Source organism: Pleuronectes platessa, chromosome 1 (genome assembly GCF_947347685.1).
Source record: "Pleuronectes platessa chromosome 1, fPlePla1.1, whole genome shotgun sequence".
Lineage (NCBI taxonomy): Eukaryota > Metazoa > Chordata > Actinopteri > Pleuronectiformes > Pleuronectidae > Pleuronectes > Pleuronectes platessa.
In genome coordinates this window covers 8,579,779-8,593,828 of record NC_070626.1, presented here as the reverse complement: position 1 = coordinate 8,593,828, position 14,050 = coordinate 8,579,779, and the positions used below count along the sequence as shown (strand labels likewise).

Sequence of the window (14,050 nt, the reverse complement as noted above, 5' to 3'; positions counted from 1 at the left end):
GAAATTAAAACCCCACCCAAATGATGTTTTGTAATTTTGAGCTGTGCAAATAAAAACACTGTGTTTGGGAAGTTCTGTTGAAGTTGGCTGCGACCTACTCAGAGGTGCAGACTTCCCTTGCAAGTAAAAACTGAGTACTTGTGTATGTCTGGTGTTTGATTCTGATTCAGTTGTTACAGCATTGTTACATGTCTGGGTGAAATTCCCTCGACAATATCAAATAACCAAAAATTCAAAGAAAAGCAGCAACAGGCTTTACTTGTTTTGAAGATACGTTCTACTAACAAAGGATTGTACAGTAAGTATGTGTAGACAACCTCTGATCTACAGGGGCTAGAGCTGCCAGACAACAACTTGAGGAAATCAGCACTGTGTGGTCAGCCCTCACAACAACTCTGCTATCGGCCTTCGTCACTTTAATGAAGCCTGGCTTTACTACCACCAGACCTCCCCAATAAAGTGCCTAATAAATAGCCCAACAATGTAGTCTCTGCAGTGCAGACAGCAGTGGAGCTCATGTTGTCTGAGATCAATTCTGTTTTAAGGCGGCGGCAGTGGCAACCGATGGCCCATTTGCCCCGGCTGACACACTCCCTCTGGAGCTTGGTAGACTGCTTATGTATCTTCACGGGATCATTCTCTACTTCTTCTATATTTAGACCATTTAAACTGACTTAACAAGACAACCTCACGGATAAAAGGATGCCAACTGAAAACAAACAAATTAGCCATGCCTGCCTGCAACTATCCCATCCAGTTAGTCAGGTTCTGAGATATGACTGGGAACAAACTGCTACCAGGAGACTGAGTGGGGAATTTATCTGCACCCCATCTCTCAGGATAGTGGGTGCAGATAAATTCCCCAATTAACATTCAACTGCCGAGTTTTCTTTTTCAAAACTAAGAATACATTTCTGAAATTGTCCTGGCAGCAGTAAGTCAAGAGCCTAGGTCCATAATACAATATTTTTATTTTGAAACAATGTTTCCAAACTAAAATGATCTCTGTTGGAATAATTGTATATAAGTTATCATGAACTGAATATGACCTGCATGAACTGAATATGACCTGGTGTAGGAGTTGTTATTCAGTGCGACATGCTTACACCTGACTAACCACTGCTGCGCCTTGCCTAAAGTTGATTTTTAAGGAACTGTCTGTTATGGTAAATGAAGCCATAAAGGTTATTTATCCATTATATGTAGAATGGGGTATTACCAGATAAAGCAACACCCCGAAGAGAAGGAGTTATCAAGAAATTAAAACCCCTCCCAAATGATGTGTTGTAATTTTGAGCTGTGCAAATAAAAACACTGTGTAGGGAAGTTCTGTTGAAGTTGGCTGCGACCTACTCAGAGGTGCGGATTTCCCTTGCAAGTAAAAACTGAGTACTCGTGTATGTCTGGTGTTTGATTCTGATTCAGTTCTTACAGCATTGTTACATGTCTGGGTGAGAAATAAGGCTGCACCAAAAAAAAAAGTTTGAGTCATTTATATAATAATCTTCTCTTAAATACAAACAAATCTGACAAAAAACAAAGTATGCATTGCAAGGCATTAATTCCCAATTAAAAACAGCCCAGTTTGAACTGTTAATCTGCCTTTTACAGTCCCATAACTCTCCTAAATAAAATTTGTGCAAGAGCTTGTTCCATTCAGGTAAAAGGGAATCTATCAATTCACATTAAGCTGTCCTTCAATAAAATGAATGATAACCAAGGTAAAATTCAAGGAACTTTCGAGGAATATCTAAACGTTGTGAATTCAAGTTTAACAGTCTATCAAGAAATTGTCTTGAAGTAGCCTTGTAGTTACTTGACTCCGGATGAACTGAAGTGACCTCTAAAAATGAAATAAATATTATTTTCTTGTTTCAAGTAAAATAAGGTTTGCATAAAAAACAAATCATCTAAAAATAAAGGGCTTGATTTTAGAAAAAATAAATAGAAAGATGTAGTTAGAGTTTCTCCTTTTCTTCTTTTTTCCTAATATGTAACTACATATCACATATAGACAATCTCAACTAAACAGCTTTAACCCTTTTACGTTGTTCCTACTTTCTATGGATCACTGACAGAAGTAAACTAACATGTGCTGCAAGGATTCACTACCGTAAAGACGAAAAAGCCGTGCAGGTTAAAATAAGACTACCATAATTACAAGAGAAAGTGTGCAGGTTAAAATAGAAATGCTACTAAAGATCTAATAAAAGCATCTGGGTCCGGCCCGGCCCGTGTTCCGCCTATTTGTAACCTATGCTAGCTCATTTGCGAAAGCAATGTTTCTGCCCGTCCAGACTACAATGAAGCCCTGAAGTTTTCAATCTAAAATGGGGCCAACAGCATTTCCAAATGTCTTAGTTTTAGGAGCTCAAAAACTCTTAGTAGTATGGATGAAGCTTGAGTGTAGCAATGTCTTTTGGACATCACAACAACTGTGAATGAGAGCAGTGGCCCCAGCATTCATGCCTAGTGGTGTCAACCGTGGTTGTAGTGGCACCAAGTGGTAGAAGTAACTGTTAGAAGTCTAAGATGGAGACGTAGTAGTTGTAGTAATATAATTAGTTGTAGCAGAATTGGCAGATGGCTTACTAGTTAAGGCAGAGGTAATGGAAACAGTAGTAGCAGCAGCTGTTGCAGTAGCACTGGTAATAGAAGTTCTTCCACCCAAGGTATTCAGTGTGAGTAGTTGGCTATTTAAAAATAATATTGAAATCTATTTCCTGTCCTTCAAAACCCCCGCACTGTGAAAAACAATATGTTTCAGTCTAGTCTCAACAGCGTGGAGACAGAAAGATGTCCTCCAACCAGGGGAAACGGCACCACACTGTTACACTTGAGCTCCTAACCAATTGTACAACAAAGATACGTAGACAAAATGCCTAAAATGCTAATACAAATATTATATTTGATCAACTTTCACTCCTCACATTATCACTTCACCTTTAATGTTGACGATATAGGAATTCCAGCTCATTTGGTTGATGCTGAAAGAAGACACCAACAGTCACATCAATAATTAGGTAGCTGTGAAGACAACTGTTGACAGGACTTATAGTAGACACGCTAGGTCATCAACCATATAATGATTCAGGGCTGCTCGATTAATCAAAATTTTATCGTGATTACGATTATGGGATCAAACGATCTCCAAACTACTATAATCGAGTTGAAACGATTATTTGGCATTTTTTTCGAAAGAGACGCACGCGCATGCGCAATTCAGTCCTTCCCCCAAAGCATTCAGCGGCCCAGCTGTCTGGCACTCACTCTCAAGCAGCTGTAAAGTGAAGGAGGCGAGTTGTGTGTGTGTGGTGATCGGCGGTGAAAAAAACAGCGCGAGTGGAAAAGCAGGGAGGGCAGCAGCAGACCATGTAGCGGCCGCGGCGCGCACCGCTATTCTCAAGCGCGCTCCCGCCTGGCTGTTCAGACAGGTCAGACCGGACCCGCATTTCTCTGCGCCGGTCAGTCAGTCAGAGAGTGGTAGGGTTGCCATCATTAAGGGTTTGAATAACCGGGCACCGATATCCTGGTTTCACGGATGAATAAGACAAGCAGCCGTCATCGGTGTTTACCGGAACCGGAAGTGATTAGAAAAATAAAGCATAGACTTCAGAATAAGGGCACATGTTAATAATCGTTTAAATAATCGTGATTTTGATATTGTCCAAAATAATCGTGATTATGATTTTTTCCATAATCGAGCAGCCCTATGATGATTAGTTACATGATCTGGAACTATACTGTGTCCAGTGTTTCCCAATAATTACCAAGACTGTGGTGACCCGGCATAGTCTAAGTTGCCCTTCCCAGTCTCTCATTACATACCGACCTAAACAGGTTTCTAAGTGAGTTGCATTAAAGTTTCCACAAATAACGAAAAAGAGGAGAGGTCTCCATTTTTTCCTGTTGACAAGTGAAATAATAAATAGTACCAACTTTTGCTCCTCCACTTGACCCCGCCTGGATCATCCTCAAGACACCTCCATCATTCTAACATCCCTTCATCCATATTCCATCCCGGGATTTCGTTCCCAGCATGCTCACACTGCCACTGCAACAACGCACAAAGCAGGCCAGGTGTATGCGTGTACATTAGAGATATTTGCATCTCCGTAATTTGAATGTTTACGTTTGCCTGCCTGCATCATTGTATTTGCTTCAACTACGTTTAAATTATGACGACGGTGCGGGCGTGCATGTGTGTGTACATGCATGCGACCGAGGCCAGTCCTGCGACAGTTTCATGTCACAAGTTTGAAAACATCATCATGCTGAGTCTGCAGCAAGGCGCAGTCACCAGGGAAACAATTCCGACACACACACACACGCACACACAGTCAGCCAAAACACATCGTCTGAAAAGCACCAGCAAAACAAGTCATCGAAAACACTGCAGTCGTAAACACTGAATTGAAGGGATACCTCAAACTCACTATGCCTTGAGTGGTTTAATTATAAACCAAACAACTTGCTCCTTTAAAATCGGTTTGCTTAGGGAATGCAGGTGAGAAGATTTCTATTAAACCAAATAGCTTAAAATAACTGTCTCTATACACCTGATCTATACAGCCTCTTTTGAAAGAATTGCAGCACATAGTGTTCCCTCAGGTAACCAACCTAGAATATAAGTAATTTTGTATTTAATTAAACAGATGCTGGCAATGAGTGTCATTGCTAATACTCAGAACACTAACAACAACATTGGCAGAGGCATAACCGTTGTCAGCACTGATACCTTTGATTAGCTCTTTATTCATGTCTTCTTAACTAGGATTTAAACACCTGAGCTATATATAACAACATTCCTCTGCGCTCCTCCTTCCTTGCAGCACAAACACAGCTACTGAAGTGACCGTTGGCAGGCCACCGTTATGGACACTGGGTTGTTCATTACAATCCCAAAGTTACAAAAACAGGCCAAAGGTTAGACTGTCTCCACAATCTATTTGCAATTCAAATCCCTAATGAGCTTTCATGTGTGACAGTCTGCTTACCTTTCTGGCAGTGATTGGAATTCCAGCAGCGGTAGTTGTAGTTGTTGTTGAACATGGTCTTTCTGCACTGCGGACTATTCTCCATGATGCCTGGACAAACATCGCTGCACTCCTTGGACTGCTTGTTCCCGGCAATGTAATTGTTGAACTCTGCGTCCAAGATGAGTGACCAGTCTACAGAGTCCAGGTAGCACAGCTCAGGGTTCTTCTCAATGCGGATGGCACCACGGGTGATGTTACGCAGGTTGTACAGGCCGATGTCTTTCAGGCTGGTCATCTCAAATATTACAAGGGCGTAGTTGTAGAATAGGTTACGTCCTCGGATGACGGCAAGGTTGGGAAAGAGCGCACTTAGACTGTCCAGGCCCGACACCCGGAATAGCAGCAGGTAGTCAGTGATCATGGTCAACTTGGGGAAGCTGAGGGAGCGGAAGTGTTCCAGGTTGATATTATTGTTGTTTTTGTCACCGATGAGGAGGATCTGCAGGTAGCCCTCCACCACTGTGCAGTTCTCTAAACGCCTGAATTCACTGATATCATTGCCAATGTCGATGCTTGGACCACAGACTGCAGGGAAAAACAAAAGGAGAGGGTAAGATGAGTAACATAAACATCCAACCACCCACTTCCTTCATTCATATTTGTTTCTTTGATATATATGTCTCCTCATCACAACATCTTTTCTTTTTAAGCGATGCATGAGAACACCTTCTCACAAATTATCTTAATTCCTCAACATATACTGACCCACTATAAATAAATAACTGTTAAATGTAACAATATACACAAAACATTCTCCATTTCAGAAATATTGATATTTACAAAGAAGTATTTAGCCAATAGCTTTCTTAAATATTGACAGTACACTTGAGCCCAGCTATTGTTGACAGAACATGTTTGCCTATCTGTTCTTGTTTCAATGCCAACTTAACATTGTGTGACAAAGTAAATACTTGGGTCGTGCTCTATTCAAGTGTATTTTAACAATGCAAAAAGGTTCATTTGCTCGGCTTTCAGGCTGTTGTTGTTTTGTGTCTACCGAACATGACCCACTTTTTTTGTTTTATTATCGGCTTTTATGAAGCCATCAGAATATAATTCCAGTAAAGGCCTACGCTGTCATAAAAACATCATCCATAAAATATGTACACACTGTAAGTTGATTAAATACAGAGTATATGATTTAATAAAAAAAAAAGAGTTGAAAAGAAGTTAAACAAAGAGCAGAAAGAATCGTGGAGGAGTGTCCCAACAAATACATTTTTCATGAAAAAAAAAGAGTCCTGGTAAGAGCTGTGTGAAGCTTTGTGCTTAATGCTAAAATCATGTTTAAATACTCACAACTATAGTGTTCATGTCTTGTGTATACAATATATAGTTTTGTATGTTTCATAATCCTATTTTAGCATGTTATTTAGCACTAGGGCTGTTGTAAATGTGTTCAAGTCACGTAAACCAGAGTTATGGACAACTTTAAATTTCGAACTGACAACACATCTTCAAGTTGTCACAACACCACAGATGTTTTGATGCTGGAGGAAAACTCAGATGATGACTTTAGTCAATAGAATATAGCACCTTGGAACCATGAATGGCAATACCACATTTAGTCACAGATGTTGAAACATTTTACAGTTCAAGTGAAAAACTTCAATCGGTTGGTTGCACTAAACAAAAGTAATGCAAGTTTGTATGATACATCCAATGGGAAAAACTCAAAATTCTCCAAAACCACTGTATCTCTGAACGGTCTGTTCATTTATACAAGTCTTTTTCCCCCCACCTTTATTCATTGATCCTCCCTTGAAATTAGTTTGAACTTCTTGAATTTGACAATCAGTAGAGTCCGACTCTATTTTGATGAAGAAATGAACCAATCCAAAACCACCATAAAGAAAAATGTATTAAAAACTGCTCTCCCTTTTTTTGCCTTTAAATAATCCTGACCCTCATCAGAAAAAGTCTGGTGCGGCATGATAGATATGATCGGTGGAGTGTTTGCCTCTTCAGCCTTTACTCCCACTTTTGTGGTGTACTCTAAACAACACTTAGCCTGAAGCCCCAGCAGCACCCACAGAAATATGGAGGCCATTATCGCACATCACAGTGAGGAGGATTTACACTTCAAAGCTGCAGGGCAGTGAGTCATGGAAAACTCATACGAATCAGCTAACAGGTTGTCACACTACCACTTTAATGCTGGTCTAAAGTTCTACTTTACAAATGTGGCCCTAAAAGGTTTAGGAAAGATGATTAATTCTCAGGATACAAATTCTAAGTTTTCATTGTCAAACATTAGGGCTGGTGTTGCAGGTTTAATGAGCGTAATCTAGAGCATTGTACTCCTGGCTGTACATAATCCTACACTAGCTGCCATGTCCCAGGGATGGGCACATCACTTTTAAATTAATAGTGTAATATTTAACATGCCAAAGTTTAAGCAATGGAATGACGTGAAACAAAGAATGCTGTACAGACTGATGTTGAACGTGAATATTGTACAAATCTGTGAATGTCGCAGGACTAAATGGTAGGAAATCAGTCACGGACAGTTCTGCCGATATGAACATCTGTAGTTCTCCAAAAACATAAATATTGTTTTTTCAGACGCCACAGAGTTGGAACTGTTTAATTCAATTTCCGAAAGAACACGCTGAACCTTTCTGCTGGCAATGAAAGTTTTTCCCGGCAAGTTTCTGAAAGCGTAGTTTAACACGACACAGGTCTATGACTTATCAGCTACACACCATTATCACCATTCTATATTTTCCATAAACATTGTTCAGATTTTACATTTTTTTCTTACTGCTGGACCATGATTCATTAACACTTTTTAACTAAATTAAACACTTCTGTTGTGGTCAATATTCACATTTTTCCGCTCATATAGGAAAGACTCAACTGTGACTGTTCTACACTACTACGGTTGTATGGCAGTGCCCACATATAAACTGCAGGTAAGTGATAAAACTAATTTAAGAGTAATCAGTAGTCACTGTTCAGCAGTCTTCTTCTTTAGGAAACATATTGTAATTGCACATGTTGGGTTTTTCTGTACAAGGGAGCTGCTCTGAAACATGACACCAGGGACGATGTATTACAACCCAGCTCAGCTGTGGCAAGTCAAACCAGCATCTCTCGTATGAAAAGTAAATTAAATATATCTGACATCACAGCAGATCTGGACACAGCTCAGAGAAAGGGAAGATGAACTTTAAGATTGTCATTATGACTCAGGGCTTTGCAAACCTTTTTGGGGAATAAAGTTATAAAATCTACACACAAATTATGAAGCAACAGGTTCAGGCGCCTGCAGCACGGGCCACACAGGTTGTGACCAGCGTAGAGACCAAGTATCTGCTGAATGCTGATGTCCATGAAACTCAAAGTCCTCAGCTAATGAATAGTGACAAAATACCAAACAAGCTGATTCTATGTTAAATTCATGTTTACTAGAATTGGGGGGGGGGAATCTGGATAGAGGTCATAAATTGACTTATAGTTCATACTTAATATGTTTTGGAAAAATCAAAACTGGCAGTTATATAACATTCCATAACACGGGGAGAAAATGTGAAATTCCTTATCCACATCCATATATTATACATATTATCCAGTTAAATGCCACTGCACATATCAATATCTTTGGCAGCAGCACTCTGAAAAAGGGCAAATGGAGATAACTATTTCAAATTAAAGCCAGACACATTTGTGAAAATCCAGTTAGTAGTGGCTAAAAGCGGCTAAAACAATTTAAGTGTGTTCTGTAATTTGGGAAGGTTTTAGCCCAGTAAACTCTGCATAGAACCAGTATATAAACTTTCCCAAAGTTGGCCTCCTTAAACCCTGCTCGTGGCAGAAGTTTCAAAGCACACTAGAGCTGTGGCTAGTTGCTTGTAGTGTACCAGTGTACTGCTGAAAATGCATTGAAGTTGTATGGCCTTTATTTTTATTTGGCATGTTAATTGGCTTTAGGTGTTTAAATCTTCTCCAGACAGGATGTGAGAGCCTTTGGTGTTTGCCATTATAAAATTCCTTTGGTGTGATTTAAAGCAGGCAGTGTGCTGGTATGGCGGTCATGTCTTTCTCTATAATCTACTTGTCAGTGCACACCGTCCGCAGCCCTGAGTGAGTTGCATACCTGTTAATACAATCCCGACACCCAGGCCTGTAAAAAAGACACAGTGCCTAGTGATGTTACATCACCGCAGCCTCTACGCTTCACCCTCTGTGGCCTCACTGCAACGCCAGCATGGCCATCTTTCATGGGAACTGCTCCTTACCAAGCTTGTGAAAATCCCAAACAAAAGCTTCTGATCAAATTTCATCTTGTGCACTGGCTACATGAAAATATCAATAGCAGGTATCGCACTACCACAACGACGACACATTTAAAACAGCTGAGTACACAAGCTTATCTCTGCCGCTTTGATGAGCCTCTAGACCATATGTTTACTTTTGATAACCTTTCCCCGCTGACTGCGGATCCCAGACTGTCCGCAGACAATTGCAGGAAATCCACCAGAAGCCCAATATGACAAGAAATAGGAAGCAATATGCCTCTAAGCTGGTGCTTCATTCACTGCCACTAGACTGCAGCGAGTCTGTTTACTCATTTCCATCCTCTTAGAGACAGACTGCCTGAGGGGGAACATATTCAAAAATACTTTTACACATGAGAGGCAAGGTGAGAAGCAATGCACAGGGAAGCATGAGAACCAGATCCTTCCTGACAGATCAAACTTGTTTGGTACATCTGCAAAGTTGTGTGTGCAGTAGCCAAGCTGAACCTGGTTAACCCGATCCTGCCAGCTGCTCTTTCGTCCCAACTGATACAGTAAACCAGCAGGAATGCTCAAAGTTTAGCCACACAAGGGACCTTTAGACAGCTCCACATCGCATTGAGAATAAATGTAGGATTTCGATGGGAACACCTCTGCTTTTCCCAGGTTTGTCCTGTGACCACTTGGGCTAACAGTAAACCCCATAAGACACAGTTCACAAGCTCCTCACTCTTTCCAATCAACAGAACTTAGTCTGTTTTGCCTGTGAATGTACTTTGGCTTGTACTATTTAAAAACCCAGACCCTGGTTCAACCCCCTGACCCACCCGCCCCTCCCCAACATGTCACGGTGAATGGGATGAATCAGGAAGCCTAGTTTTAGTTTACAGTATAGCTGGAAACATGGCTACCCATCCAGATGGTTACACAATGCTATGGAAGCTTTACATTTGTTAAATCTGAAGGTTTACATGCTGAGAGACGCTGTGAGCTTTTTTTTCCAAGGTGTTCCCAGGTTTGTTTAGCTAAGGAGGATAATTGAGGGGTGCACTGCCAGGAAGAAGCACAGTGATGCCATTTGACAAATATTGTGCATTGGTTTCTTTAAATCTTGAGGGAGTAATATTGACATGAACATTCCTGGGTAAAGAACACCTACATACTGAAGAATACATAGAACTGGTTGTCTCATCAGAAACTTTGAAAAGTTCAAAGTTAAATGAAAATTCATCTAGAGTGCCCAATCAAGACTCAACTGTCCCTCAAAATTCTAAAACCATGAAAACATCAATACTGGGTTTCCCCATCCTTCTATAGCAAGTTCTCCCTCCCAAAAATGAGAACATGTATATAGAAAATCTATCTATGCGTTCACATTTTGTATGTGTTATAGTTCTTTATCTAATTTAACGTCCAAAGAGATGAATTTGTCAAAGTTATTGGTACAAACAGATCCAGCGACCACAGTCTAATGTTTGCCGACATTTTTAATGAATGTTTTCAGCGTGAAAGTATAAATACCAATCTTGCTCGATGTAGGGCAGGAGACCAACCGAACTTAATCACCAAGTTTCTTTTATTTCTCAATTCGAATTTGTGTCCCTATTTTCTTCATCTGCTTGTTTTGAGTCTTCCTCCTCACACCATGACTCAGAGTTGACAATGTGGTGTAAATAAAGCTTGACTGGCCTTGGCTGACTCCCGGTATCATGTATATACCAACACACTTAAAAACAGATTTATCTGGGCAGTCTGTTTTAAAACTAAGTTACAGCACTGCGAGGTGACTTTGTGAAAACACACAGCATTTACCAAACATGAAATTAACCACACGTAAATTGTACAATCAAAAAAAATTCATATTGAACAGTTTTTTCCATTTAAGATGAAATTTAATTTCTTACATGCAAATATTTTCGGTTTAAATCTTGATACATATGATTATTATATTATCCTATAACCACATAATTACACTGTGATACAACATATTTTTTCTATATTAAGAAATTCCTAATATTACTGATATTTGGCTATAAAATTTATGTAAAAATTCACAAGAAAAAGATTTGTTTCTCTATTTACAGTGCAATACTATATAAGAAACATAAAAAGCCTAAGATATTGTGTTTTCCCTGTAACGAACAGTGACCTCAGTCCACATGTGTGAACGGTACTGAAGCCTGAGGACTGAGCACCAGGTCGGGTCATGTGGAGCAGCGTTACTTACTCTCTGCGGTGGCGGGCCGGAGGCAGGACGACAGACCCAGCATCAGACCCCAAAACAAGGTCAAGCGGTTCCTTTCTGTTCGAGACCTCATTCCTGGAATGAGTGAATCCCCTGAGACCCTGTGAATAAAAATGTTGAGGCAGGGAAAGGCTCGGCGAAGCCCGGCCGGAATTATTAAACCGCTTTTCAATCCCCCAGGCAGCACCTTTTAGCAGTTAGCCGGCTAAAGGAGCTAGAAGCTAGCGTTACTACACACAGGCTAGCGGGGATAGCGCCCTCTCTCTCTCTCACACGTTTCCTAGTGGGGAGAGTCCAACCGTGCTCCGGACTAAATTCACCGATTTATTCCTCTAGGCTGAAAATGCGTATTCATAGTGTCGCTTAGTCCTGCCGAAAACAGTGCCGTGTCGGGGTGTACGATGCGGCTACCGCAGCGGCGGGGATTCCTCTGTAATCCGCATCTTCACTCTCCATGGCTGGAAGAAAAAACGCTCAACGTCCCGCTGCTGGAGGGTCCTCGGGAGGCAGAGAACGGGTGAGACCCCCCCCCCTCAGACGCGGGATGGGAAGAGGCGGCGGGGAGCACACGGTGTCATATTAAAACACACACACGCGCAGCCCGTGTACGCGAACGGCACGACGCCTGAGTCGAAAATATCCAGGGATAAAAATCTGGGTTCAGACCGCAGCAGCCTCCTCCTCCTCCTCCTGCTCAGCCTCGAATCATGCACACACGCACCGCGTTGTTGTGGTGGCTGTAATGCACCTTCGTATCAACCGGGGGGGGGGGGGGGATCGGAGTGTTTGACCTTGTTGCTCCGGAGGGTCGCTTGGCTCCTTGGATCTAATGCCCCCTCCGTCGATGCACAGGCAGCGTGAGCGGGTCGCAGAGCCGTGGATGAATGCACAGGTAACACGCACGGTCTGCAGTCTGCCCGTGTCCGCTGTAAACACGGCGCCGTGCGCACAGATCGTCTCCGTTTCTCAAGATGAATCACTCGAGCTACAAACTCCGCCCTCAGGTCTGAGGCGAGAGTGGGCGTGGCTCCCCTCACTGCAGCCGAGCCGCCGTAGGAGAGCGGTTGCCATAGAGACCGGTCTGGTACTCATCACGAGAGGGGCCGGATTTATCTGCGTGTGTGTTTACAGTGTGCAAACAGGCCGCGGGCCACATCTGCATCCTCACGGCATATCACATGTGCAGAAGAAAACAAACCATAAATTACATCTGCATCCACAAATCATATCATACATGCAGGGGAAAATAGACCATGATCTGCATCTGCATCGTCACAACCTATCATATGTGCAGGGGAAAACAAACCATAGACTACATCTGCTTCGTCACAATACATCGTAGTTGCAGGGGAAAACAAACCATAAACTAACTACATCTGCGTCATCACACAACATATCATATGTGCAGTAGAAAACAATTTCACAGCGACATCTTTACTTCTACAGACGCATCAGACACATCAGTGGGGTCCGTGACTGATCATACAGAAACCCACACATAGAGACACCCGAGTAACAGACTCAATCAATTGTTTTCCCCTATTCATAGAATTCCACATCGTCTCCAAAATAGAGACGAAGTGAGACCTCGTGCCTCACTCTCCTCTCTGCTCACCGGCGTGCCCTCCGTCGCGGTGTGATGGAAATCCAGGAGACTGATCCTGGATCAGGGTTGTTTTGCTTCTCACAGACACTCAGCAGAGGGCCGTGTGTACTGAGGTCTGTGCACAGCCCCAGACGACGGTGGAGACTGAGGAAAGAGTGTGAACCCCTCAGCTAATGACATCAGCAGAAGTTAGCGGGAGCCATGGAGTCAGCAAACAGCCAGTGAAACGAGACTAGAGGTGCGGGTGATAAATAACAAACAGACATTTTCAGTGTAACAACAACCATCTGCTGATGTCAAATATTCTCATCAAGCTTTAGGGAGAAAATGATCTCAATGAGTTAAGCTCCCAAAAACGTCCTAATGTCAGCGGCACCTGAGGTCAAACGCAAATGCTGTTCAAATTCAGACCAGCACTGTTTTCCAAGTTGTTGAAGCAGAAAATTCAATTCATGAAGAAGTTGTGATGGATTGCTGGTTTACAAACAAGCTGAAGCTAAACTGAATGGCTGTCTTGAATTACTATCCAACAGTTTAACTATGGGGACGAGGAGTTGGAAATGAAAAACTAAACATGAAGATTATGTATCACTATACAGAGCCATGGTCCTCCTATGTATTTTCTAACAACCCAGCTATAGTGAAGCCTGAAATTCATTTAGATGCAACACACGGGATATTTGACCATGTTACCTAACTTGAAGTGGCTATTGTGTTCGTCTTATTGTTATCCAGTCACACACGATGTAACCATTGTTGTTGAAATGAGCCTCTAAAATCCATGTCACATAAGGACACCTACATGCTGCCACCTTGAGGCTATATCTGGTATATACCATCTGTTTGTTTTTTTGTTGCGCTGTACTGACTGTATCAATTAAGTTATTATGTATGTGTTCCTTCTAAAAATACTGTGACC

General features: G+C 41.8%; 1 protein-coding gene across 2 annotated transcripts in view; it reads right to left on the bottom strand.

Moving 5' to 3' along the window:
* The window catches only part of LOC128444947 (insulin-like growth factor 1 receptor), a 42,326-nt gene extending 29,878 nt beyond the window's left edge, over window positions 1-12,448 (bottom strand). For both annotated transcript variants that reach the window (XM_053427669.1, XM_053427674.1), the window contains exons 1-2: window positions 11,508-12,448; window positions 4,998-5,564 (exon numbers count right to left, since the gene is read on the bottom strand). In XM_053427669.1, coding sequence (XP_053283644.1) covers window positions 4,998-5,564; window positions 11,508-11,598 — 658 coding nt within the window. In that variant the 5' untranslated portion in view covers window positions 11,599-12,448. The remainder of the gene's footprint in view (window positions 1-4,997; window positions 5,565-11,507) is intronic.
* Between the last annotated feature and the right edge of the window lie 1,602 nt (window positions 12,449-14,050).